This window comes from Rhinatrema bivittatum, chromosome 3 (assembly GCF_901001135.1).
Source record: "Rhinatrema bivittatum chromosome 3, aRhiBiv1.1, whole genome shotgun sequence".
Taxonomy (NCBI): Eukaryota; Metazoa; Chordata; class Amphibia; order Gymnophiona; family Rhinatrematidae; genus Rhinatrema; species Rhinatrema bivittatum.
Window position 1 is genome coordinate 488,625,865 of NC_042617.1, and position 12,154 is coordinate 488,638,018.

Genomic DNA, 12,154 nt, shown 5'->3' on the forward strand with positions numbered 1-12,154 from the left:
CCAAATGCCATGGTCAGGAATATGCGTAATATGTGTAGCTTTGTCAGAGTAATAGCCTGGTCTGCTTTAAGTGTGTTATTCCACAAAAAAAGGTTGAAGTAGCACAAGTTTGAACAATAGAGACAATCGTCAAGGCTTGCATTTTTATTCCAATTAATTTATTGATATTTATCAGTTGCTTTCCAAATAATAATAATCGCTCAAAGCAATGTACTACAAAGTCAACATACAAAGTTACATTACATAAATATACATAATATATAGCAAACAAGCAATGACAATATTTAAAACTTTGCCCTTCACTCTACCTGACGCTTGTCTGGCAAACCCGATATACACAGGCATAGACATTAATCACGTCGTTAGACTCTTCCTAAAATGTAACAAATGTTTTCATCTCTAAGCTGAGGTGGTAAACTATTCCCCAGTGAAGGAATAGCAGCAGAGAAGGCTTTAAAACATGCCTCAAAATTCTTGCAAGCTTCTTATGGAAGTATCTGCCGTACTGTACAGGTTACCCTTAGGAGAAACATGGGGGTAATCCACACGGCACGGCAGATACTTCCACAAAAAGCTAGCTAGGTGATCTAGATGGAGCATTTGGTCCCTTTCTGCCATCTCGTACTATGTTTCTGTGTTGCTTCCCTGTGATTTTTGCGTCAGGAAATAGAATGAGAAGCACAAAGGTGCAGTTCAAGTGATCTTTCTTTGTCACTGCCCACAGAAAGACAAACTGACTCCATGCAGGATGTAGAAGTCAGGTGTTTTCTAATTGCAACTAAATACCATTTCAAGCATTTATGATTATAGAGATATTTGAGGTTTGCAATGCTCTTGATTGGATCAACAGAAACAGTTTTTTATACATACTAGATGATATTGTACACAGTCTTTCTGGATTTCAGAGGTCCTGTCTTCAGATTCTTGTTTCAGCTCATTATATTTGAGGGCCTTATTCAATAAAAAATTATTTATAGGCACAGAATAGGGGAAATCCTTTTTGAATCTGACCTTTTTTTTTACATGTAGTTGCAGGTCAGCAGTGCTTTGTTTCCTATATCATGCTCAGCTATATTGCAGAACATAAGCAACTGATACTGCTGAAATAACCCCTCTGAAATAAGGAACAGCAGATTTGGGAGCTAAGAAGAAATCAAGTGAAAAATATTATAAGCTAATAGCTTCAGTGGAATAATGTTATTTTCAAGAAATGTTATCTGTAAAATAGCAAATCACCAGGAAGCAGCTTCCCCTTTCAAATTCAGTCTGATATACACTCCTTATATTCCTCATCACAGGGCTAGAAATATTACTTTTTAATTTTTTAAAATGTTACAGATTTTCCAAAGTATCTATTATTTTAGGTTAGAAGATTTTAGGTGGGGGTAATAGACAGATGATATGTATGTACAAAAGCAAGAAGTAGTAGCAATTTGCAAAAGGTTAAGGGCTGAGGTAATAAGGCGCTGATGTTAGTGCAGGTTTTTACTCTTGTTTTAGCGTACATTTTTCTGCAGTAAATTAACCCTGGTATTAAGAGGGGTTTTAATGTGGAAGAAATGTGAATGAAACAGGAGTAAAAACCAGTGCTAGAATGAGTGCGGGTGCATGCAAATCGTATCTTAAAGAGGGCATTAGCTATTCCCCAGCAATGCAGGGAAGTTTGTTGAAAGACAGACAGCTTAAAATCCATTTTCTTAACCCTGGAAATTTAACTTCTGGGTCAGGGCACCCATTTCTGGTGGCCATTATATTCTGTTGTTGGGCCCAGTGTGATAGTGTCTAGCCGCTTCTACCAAAGTAGGCATAGCAATAGAAAAACTGTGGCCACCAGAAATGTGAGTTTATCCTACTTCAGACCTAGGAGTTTAATTTCTAGCATAAGTTCTTGAGGCAAGCACCTACAGCCGAATGGAATGCTGCTACTGGGCATCCTAAGGTCAAAATTCAAAGTGCATTCACTGCTATTTAGCCAGATAAGTGTAACTTATGCAGCTAAATAGCGGCCGCTGAATATAAGCCTAGCCGCATAACTTGTGGGCATGTAGAGGGCATAGCGAGTTAGCCTTCTGTTATACAGCTAATTACTAATATTTAGTCTTAACCATATAAGTTATGTGGCTAAGTTAGACATGCCATAGAGCAGATCTAAACTTAGATGGTTTATATACGTATATATACACGTATATTCAGAGGCTTAGCTGTGCCACTGAATATACCTTATAACTTAGCCGGATAAGTTATGTCCACCTAAGTTCCTTAAACGGCCAGCTTTGAATATTGACCTCCCTGACTTTTCACAGTGGATCTAGTGACTTTCTTCAAGTAGGAGTTGGCAACACTGCTCACTTCAGATGCCTGGCTGGTCTAAAGGCTAAGAGTTTGGCCCTGAACTTCTGAGCTAACACTGCTTCAAGCCCCTGTTGGGGTCTTGTCCTAACTTTATCAGTGGATATTAGGATTCCTCTCACTGTTTCTTTCATGGAAGAAAATTTACAGGTGGATTTTAAAAGCCCTACGTGCGCCAAAGCCGGGAGATACGCGAGCATCTTGGGCAGCACCCACTGCATGGATTTTAAGAGGCACCCAAGTATACGCGTATCTCCTGGTACGTGCACAAATCAGGAAGTCCAAAAAAAGTGGTGGGGTGTGGGAGGAGTCTGGGCAGGGCACGAGTAAGAGATGGGTGTTCCGGGTCTGCAACCTGAATGATGCGCATGTGCGTGCCAGGGTCCCCTACCACGTAACTTTACTTCTGCTATGGATGGCATGTAAGTTTTTAAATAAAAAAAAGTCAGGGCTAGTCAGTGAGGTTTGAAGGGTGGGGGCTAATAGGGTAAAAAGGAGTCTATTTAGCTAGGGAGGGTTAGGAAGTCATATCCTTTACCAGGGTGAACTGGGAACGGAAAGGGGAAACGGGTATCTGCATTGGCGCGCGTTCCTAGCAAAATCCCCCCAACTTATGTGGTAGAGTTGTCATTTTATGTGTGCACGGCCATATAAAATTGTGCGCACATGTATGCATGTACTGTTGCATCTGTGTTTTTACAGGATCATCCTTGGGGGAAGGAAAAGCAGCTGAGTGCAATTGCTGAATTTAATTATCAAAATATTATTTGGGGGGGGGGGGATACCTGAGCCTCGAGTATTTTGAGCCCCTAGCAATGCCTCTGGAGAGAGGAGGGGGATTTGGCAGGGAGCAGGAATGGGGACATTGTAGCCACATAGATAGTAAGCTCTGTGGGGTAGGGAATTGTACCAGAATTTTAAAAGTGCTGTAAGACATATGCGTTTCTTGGAAAGGCAGGTTAAAAATCCAAATTTCCCTTTGTAGTGGAGGGGAGAGAGAGAGAGAGGAGGGGGAATGGGTGCAGGGAACAGAGAGTGGGTATGGGGGCAAGCAGTGAGGGGGGAATAGGAGCAGAGAGTGAGGGGGGTCATGGGGTAGTGTAGTCATATAGATAGTAAGCTCTTTGGGGAAGGGAATTATTGTATCTGAATTCTAAAAATGCTGTAAGCCGATGTGCATGCACCTTGGAAAAATGGACTAAAAATCCAGATTTCCCTTCTGAGGGAGTGAGAGAGAGAGTGGGGATGGGGGCAGGAAGTGAACAGGTTGGGGGGAGGGAGGGATGTAAAGTAAGCATTGGCCCATATGTGCCTGAGACCTATGGTTTGCCACTAGTACCAAGGCAGGAGCATTAGGTTGCCTGCTAAAAACAACAACAAACACCGAAACCCCTTATCTTGTATTCTCAGCTGTAAATCTCATGCAAACAAGGCATTCTTGAACTTAAAGGAAGAACTTTCTTTTGCTGGTTTTTGGTAGCAGTGGCATGCAAGTAACAGCTTAGGATCAGATACATTTTGATGTGCTGTTTGGTCAAAATGAAAAGTGATGTTTTCTTAGCTTCTTTATTTTTGAGACTTTTGCTTCTGAGATTTTATGAAATTGGAACCTAAATTACTCACCCGGCAGTTTCATCCTGTTCGTTTGTGCTGGGATCCTGGCACCAGGAGCCTTCATCACAGCTACCAAGTGATTTTTTTTTCTCCTGTTTTTATTTCTCTGTCCTGCCCCCTCCCCCCCCCCCCAAAAAAAAGTACCTAGGCTGGTCATTGCAGCGACCGTCCTGGGCTCCTGGGCTGTAGGGGGAGAAGCCTAAGTATCACTCACAAAATGAATACACACCCATGGAGCTTCCCAGTGCTGGGAGTTTCCACATTATAACATAGAAACACCTCTTTTCTCTATGGTAGAAGCCTAGGGGGCTCTATGTGTGGTTTTTCCCTGTAAAATAAAATCAAGCAGACTGACTTGGATTTTTCATCAAGCTGGGTAGTGATCCCTTTTTAAAGAGATTAACACAGCTCTAGGCCTAAAGCCTGATCATTCTAATAAGAAAACAAGGCAGGAAAACACATCTTAAGCAAACACTATATTTTACTAAGTTCTTAGATCCTCTTTATCTCAGCTACATAATTTATGATGAAATAATGGTCATATAACCTACAAGCCAACAAATGAAGGTTTGCTTTGCCTGGCAAGCAGCAGCAGTTGTGACATCCTGAGCCATGGCCATCCTTGTGATTCAAGGATTCTCGCTATGGAGACAGCCTTGTGTTTGCATAGCTTATATTCCTTGTGTTCTTATGAATCTGAGTTTAACACAGCGCATAAATGTTGGATAAATTTCAGGTGATGTGCTTGGGCTATCATTGTTATTGTCTATATAGCATCACTACCGTCAACATGCCATGCAGGGCAATCAATCCTGAGCACAACAAGGTGAAGGGATGTGCGCCAAGTGCCATAAGCTTGGTTCAGACGTCACACGGAATCAGTTACTCTGATAATCTGCTGTTACGTGTGACCCAATGCCACCCCCTGCCATAATAAATAAAATTAAAAAAAAAAAAAAGCATTCCAGGCCTTCTCTGCACTCACCCTCAGCCTCTTGCTCCATCTGGTGGCTGAACATGGAGCAGGCGTGATCCCCTGTCACTCCTGCTCCACTGGTTCTTTATTTCACAATGGCACTGACTGACCTGAGGCCAGAGCCTGTTTGCTCTTTGGTCCATAAAGCAAAATTGGTGCTGTCTGTGGATCACTGGTGCTATTGTGGAATAGCGCACTGGCAGGGCAGGAACAAATGGGGCTCACTCCTGCCCCATTAATACCCGTCCAGATGGGAGAAGGGGCTGAGGGTGGGTGGGCGACGGGCCCGAGAAGGTTTTCTTCTTCTATTTTTCTTGGTGGGGACAACATGCAGAACTGAGATTGCAGCAAATTATATTTCGTAAATTCACTTCAAAGCTTGGGTCAGCAGTGAGGTTTGTTGACTGAGAATGAATTGTGGTTGGTGCCATGTCCAGGGTTCAGACAGTTGAACAAACGTAGTGCCTGATTTGCTAAGTTTTTTTCCCCATAGACAGAATGGGGGAAAAAAAACCCCCTTAGTAAGGCAGGCCCTTAGATTGCCAATTTTCATTTGAGATTCTGTGTGATGTCTGTGCCCAGCCATAGTAAGAGGTAGACGAGTTTCACTGCTCTCTATGTTACCTGTGTTTCTAATCTGATGCTACAGTAGATTATTATTAACAGAAATAGTAGTAGAATTTTTTTTGAGAAGAAACATTACACATTTTTAGCCACGTGAGTGAGGAATTAAGTTTTTTCCGTGGCTTCATCTGAGGAGTCTGCAAATCTCTAGTGCTATAAAAGACGGGGATTTTAGATGTTGCAGCGCAGATCAGCCCACAGGATTGTTAAAGGACACCTGGAATTCTGTGTTTAGGTCTTTTGGTCATGATCTTATATAAAAAGCTCTGAATAAAGTAGAGACTTGGAGAGAACAATATTCAAAGCCATTCACCCAAGTAAACTGGCCTGTTTGCAGCTTGCTGTCCTTAGCTCAGCTAAGAGAACACACGGGCTTTCAGAGCCTACAGACTTTGAGCCAGATTGTGAGAAGGAATTCCCAGAGGACCTGTGCAGGCCAGGGGAGGAAAACGCATGTAGATTTGATTTTCAAACCCTTACACATTGTTTCATCTCCATTTTGCAGAAAAAAACCCAAATGCAAATGTACATGGCTACCTTGTAGGCCTGGGCAGTTCTCCTCTGACAGTTTGCATTGTATCCCCCCTGTACATTTTGCAGAGACATGTGCTAGTCAAAGCTGCCCCATAAGTAGGAACTTTATTTCAGGTTGCAGGTGCCATGAAATGTTGTAATTTGTCTGGGAGTGTTGAAGGGCATGTGTTTGAGGCTTGATAGAAGCAGGTGGGAGGAGATCTGCAGCACCACTGTGAGGTCAAATGCGGTAAAGCAGCCCAGAGCTTTTTTCAGCGAGAGCTTTCCCATAATATTGCTTTTCTCTGGGCAAGTAACTGTAGTTGTGCTGTGAAGTGAATCAAGAGAGCAAGGGTCACCTTTGTGATATGCTTATTAGGCAGTATCAGATGCATCAGTGATAGGCATTCCAAAATGTCTAGAATTATTTGATTGATGAGGGCCAGTCTCAAAGGTGTTTTATGCATTTTTTCAATTGAAATTTTTGTTTCATGGATGCCAGGAGCTTTGGTACCAAATGCTACTTTGGGAACTCTTGTGCTTGGTTTGTCTTTACTAACAGCTATATGTGTTGTGCATTTAGGGTTGCCAATTGCATTAGGGAAATCAGAATAAGTCCCAGCAAGTAATGGGGTAAAACCAGGACTGGATCAGCCTATCCTGAAAATCTGGAGCCAGTTGGCAACTCTATATGCATTTCTCCCATGGGCACAAAATGGGAAAACCTTGTTAGTATATCGGGCCCTAAGTTAGGTAAAGCGCTCTGATGCTTCTGCAACTGTTTGCTGAGCTTATAAAAAAACTCTTTCCTTTTTCTCTGTTTGGCTATTTAGGAGATAAGATATTTTTTTACACAGTCTCTTCAGTTCCCCTTTCTCTGCTTTCAAAGGGAATAGTGAGTGTGTATTCATTCTTGACCTGTTCTCTGTTCTAGGCTGGCTCTGATGGGGAAAGTATTGGGAACTGTCCCTTTTCTCAGCGTCTCTTCATGATCCTCTGGCTCAAAGGGGTTGTGTTCAATGTTACTACCGTGGACTTGAAAAGGTAATAAGTTATTATTTAATTAATCATTAAGATAAAGATTTATAATCTTCAAGTATGGGCCACAATTGGTTAATACTAATGGGCAAATAGTCCATCATAAAATAACATTCAGAAATAAACAGATTTGTGTAGGCACAGTATCTGTGCCCATTAAGAGGGTCATTTTATAACTGTGTACATTTGGGTAAAGTCTGTACCTTTTATGCCCAGAATTAACTCAGAATTTTCAAAGGAAACATATGCACATAAGTTTGCTTTGAGAATTTGTAGGTGATTGACTAGTTAGGCGCACAGATTAACTTGCACAAAGTTACACCTCCTCTTCGGAATGCATAATTTGTTGCGGGTTAATTTACATGCTCAGGAGATAATTTTCAAAAGGTTTCTGCAAGTAAAATCGACATATAAAAGTGGAAGTAGCATGTACACATGTGTATACCCGGTTAAAACCCCTGCTGCTTCATGCTGATTTTCACTCAGTAGTGCAGGCTAACGTACCAGTTTTGAATTATTGCAAACCAGCCGCATTGCTTAAACATTACATATGTTGCGAAATGCTACAGCATATCTGATTTCGTGTCAGTCCATATCTCCCCAAAGCTGTAGGAATCACGTTGGCTCCCAATTTAGTGGAGAGTTTCTTACAAAATAGCAATGCCAGGAAATAAGTTATTAGCCTTGGACTCTTATCCATGGGTTAATGTTCTTCTTAGAATATGTAATCCAACACAATCCTTATGTTCCTCCCAAAAAGGCCTACTTGAAGTTACGTCCATGCATCAAGCACGCTTTGCAAACACAAGGGAATGAATTTTCCCCATAGCAGCTCCAGTGCTGTGGAACTCTCTTCCCCTTTGAATTATGCATTATGGATTGTACAAAAACATTTAACGTGAGGCTAAAGACCTATTTGTTCACTTTAGCCTATTCATTATGAAAGAGACAATTGGAAGAGAAAGCGCTCTTGGGATGAAATAGTGCAACTTTGAGCAGAGTTGTTCTTTTCCTTATCTCTTTATCTGACTATGTTTATTATTTGTTTCTTTGGGTGTTCAATTGCGCACTACCTAGGACCTTGGGATTGGCAGTAAATAAATTAACAAAAATATGTGCTATTTTGGAAACACTGTGAGTATGTGCAAGGCCATGCATAAGTATTAACAGGCATCCATCTAAGAAAAAAGGGGCTACAGTGACAGTACTCACTCCAGAGGAGACTTTTGGCTGGTAGAGGATTTTGGCCGGGTTTTATTTCTGAGGAGGTTTTGCCACCCCTCCTCAGTTGGGGTTCGGGTTATATCAGCAAAGACCTGAAGTGGGAGATCAGACCTTTCTTTCTGAGATGTCGTAGACTGCGAGGAGGAGGAAGAAGATACTGGAGGCTCACAGAGGGATCTCCACACCCAAAGAGGCCAGGACACAGGCTGGGTACAGAGCCTCAGGTAGAATCTTTCTGTGATATATGGGGACTCCCTCACAAAGCAGGAGAACCACAGAGATTGGGCCTCTCCCTCACTCAAAGAAATAGTGATGAGAAGTGGCTAAGGAACCTGAGAGCTGGGCACTTGCACAGAGAAAAGAGGACAACTATCTATAACTGTAGTTTTGATGGCTGGACATTTATTTAACTTTTTGAATAAAATCAGTAAAATATTCTTTGAACACACTGTCCTGTATCCATCTGATCTGTCCAGATCAGTAGCACCTCAGAAAAACAGACATATGGTTGAGAGACTCAAACTGCCTGGGCCATAAGCATCAGCTTCCCCCCCACAGAAAGGATTTACCCCTGGAGTTAAAACAAACAGGAAGGGGCAAGCATCAGTGATAGACAGTCTTAGTAAAAATTATTTTTGTGTGCCTTTGGAGAATATGCCACTTCAAAGAAAAGGGTTATGCTAGCTCAATCTCTGCAGGTCCACTTATGGGCTCATTTGGTGACTTATGTTCACTATCGATAACTGAGCTCATACTTTTTAAAATCAAAAAATGTGTGTAAGTTTCAGCTTCGTTCCCAGAAAACCTCTCTCCCCAGCTCACGTAAACGTATACCCTTAATCAGGTTTCACGCATGTACTTTTCATAACATGGCTTTGAAACTTCATCCCTATTGCCCTAACAGCTTTTATTCACTTTCTGTTCTAGTTCATGCTTCTAGACCACATTTCCCCCAAAAATATCTCTGCATTTTATTCCTTTCTGCACTACAAAATCATTTTAAAAAGGAGTTTAGCACTTTCTCTAATTTTGCATAAGCTTTTGCTGTCAGGCAAGAAAATGTGTGTTGCGGTCCCGACCGCCTTCTCCATGTTCAGCACCTTGCCAGCTTACCTCCACTCCGGTCCACGAGAAGACGCGCCAAAGTCCCGGTCCAGTGGGCCGCATGGTCGCGGCTTCCCCACGTGGAGAACGCCGTCCAGGCCGCCAGAAGCTCCGCCCCTCTCTTTGCCTCGCACGCGCGCGAGGAAGGCCCTTATGTGTGTCCAGCACAGCCCCCAAGCTGACGTCACACCCCGGGCCTGCATTTAACCAGCGTCCAGACTCCTAGTAGACGCCTTGCAACGAGGTTCCGTGAAAGCTAGTTGCCTTCTCGTCTCTGCTGGTTCCTGTTCCGTTCCCGTTCCTGCTTCAGAGACTCCTCGACTGTCTTCCTGGTTCTCGACCCTGGTCTGCTTCAGTACTTCGTCTGCCTGCTGCCTGCCTCGACCCCGGTCTGCTTCAGCACTTTGCCAGCTTGCTGCCAGCCACGACCCTGGTCTGCTTCAGCACTTTGCCAGCTTGCCGCCTGCCTCGACCCCGGTCTGCTTCAGCACCTTGCCAGCTTGCCGCCAGCCATGACCCCGGCATGTTTTAAGTGTGGGAGACCCATCACACATGGACAAGTACAAAGGAAAGCAAATAGGGAAAAATATTCCCAACTACAGGTACACAATGCTGGGCTCTACATTAGGAGTCACCAGCCAGGAAAAAGGACCTTAGAGTCCTTGTGGAGAATACACTGAAATTCTCAGCTCAGTGTGCAGCAGCAATCAAAAAAGCAAATAGAATGTTAGGAATTATTTGGAGAGGAATGGAAAATAAAACAGAGTATATCATAATGCCTCTGTATCAATACATGTTGCGATTGCATCTTAGGTATTGCATGCAGGTCTGGTTATCCCATCTCAAAAAAGATATAGTGGAACTAGAAAAGTACAGAGAAGACAAAAAAAAACCAAAAACAAATGATAAAAGGGCTAGAACTTCTCCCTTATGAAGAAGGCTAAACAGGTTAGGATTTTTCAGCTTGGAAAAGAAACGGCTGAGAGGGGATATGATAGAGGAATATAAAATCATGCGTGAGGTGGAATGGGTAAAGATGAAACTAACAAGCAGCAGATTTAAACGAATCATAGAAAATATGTTTTCACTCAACACACAAGCTATGGAATTTGTTATCTGAGGATAGGTTGGGGGTGGAGAATTGGCCTGCTACCTTTTCTTTGGGGGCTCACTACTTAACTAGCTGTATTCTTTGAATATAGTCGGTTAATATTACAGTTACCCAGGTACATGAATCCAGGTAACTTTGAAATCTAACTGGAGGTATTCAAATACAGCTGGTTAGGCTTTAGAGTTATTTGGGTAAGTATACTTGGATAACTTTATTTGGGGATATTCAGCGGGATGTTTAGCCTGCTGAATATTCCCGATAACTTATCCAGTCAACTTTAGCTGGATAAGTTATTAGGTTTATGTTTTGACTTCATTAGATATTTGAACCAAAATGTCACTGAATTGTGCACTGTCCTTACTCCTACTGTCTCCCTTGATGTCCGTGGGCTCTTTCCATGTTTCCTTTCTCTCCTTCCCCTCTTTTCCTGTCGTCTTTCTCCATTTTCCACTGCAGCGGCAGCCGGAGCTTCGACAGAGAATGGAGCAAGTTGCCTTGTTAGGTGCTGGCTTTTCTCTCTCATGTGATCTGTGCTTAATGCCATCCTCCAGCTGATGAATGTTCTCAGGGTAGATCTGCACCACTTAATGCACTTTACTATATACAGTATATGGGTGGAATGTCTGATCAGCTCGTTATTCTTCATTACCTAGCCATTTCTATAAGTGATCATGATAACACTTATCATGGCTGCGATAACCCCATTTGCATGCCATTAATGATTAGTATATAGGGCAAGGCGTTTATTTAGTGCCAAGGTCCTTATTGGATTGTAGTACTTCAACACTTTTGATTCTCAAAAGCGAACTTTGGTGGCTGCTTTGGTGTCACCAAGCCTATACCCTCATTTACCAAACTATCATGGAGTTTCCTCCTGGCAACATCTTATTTATTTATTTACTAGCTGTACCTGGCCACGCGTTGCTGTGGCTCAGTCTGGTTTAATTTCACAATGCGCATTAGCTCTGCTCCGGCCGTCCCAACTCCCTCCCCCCCCCTTCCCCGGCGGTGGATGGACTGGCTCGGTGACTCTTTTACCCTTTCCTTCTCCTGTGTGTAACTGTCCGGCAGTCCCTACTCCCTCCCCCCTTCCCCAGTGGCGGAGGAACGGGCTGAGCTGTTTCTCGGAGCGGCGACTCGTCTGCCCTTTTCTCCTCCCCTCTGTGACACCCAGCACGTAGCGCAGAGCTCTATGGTCCGCACATGCGTGGTAGAGCTGCTCTCTACTGCGCATTTGCGATCTGTCAGTCAGAGCCCATTTATATTGTAGATAGCGTGTGTTGCTTTTACGTCCAATAGATGGCACTGTTTTTCCCAAAAAGCATGTTTTTACCTGTGACAGGTGTGACATCTGTATAATATAGGTATATAAAAACACGCGCATTTTCGAATGCAACGTTGTGTCAAAATTTCAAAGCAATCAGTGAAGAACTTTCGGAGATTTAAGATTTTGAACAAACGAACATTTACATTTTTATATATATAGATAAAATGTCTATTCCATCTATAAGTCATACAGTGCTCAGCAGATTATAGCAATGCATGAACAGTAATAAAAGGAAAAAAAAACCCCAAACAAACATATAATATACATTAACAAA

At 42.7% G+C, this 12,154-nt stretch overlaps 1 protein-coding gene across 4 annotated transcripts in view; it reads left to right on the forward strand.

Moving 5' to 3' along the window:
* The window catches only part of CLIC5 (chloride intracellular channel 5), a 277,757-nt gene that overhangs the window by 213,685 nt on the left and 51,918 nt on the right, over positions 1 to 12,154 (forward strand). For all 4 annotated transcript variants that reach the window (XM_029596073.1, XM_029596076.1, XM_029596074.1 and 1 more), the window contains exon 2: positions 7,011 to 7,120. In XM_029596073.1, the coding sequence (XP_029451933.1) occupies positions 7,011 to 7,120 (110 nt within the window). The remainder of the gene's footprint in view (positions 1 to 7,010; positions 7,121 to 12,154) is intronic.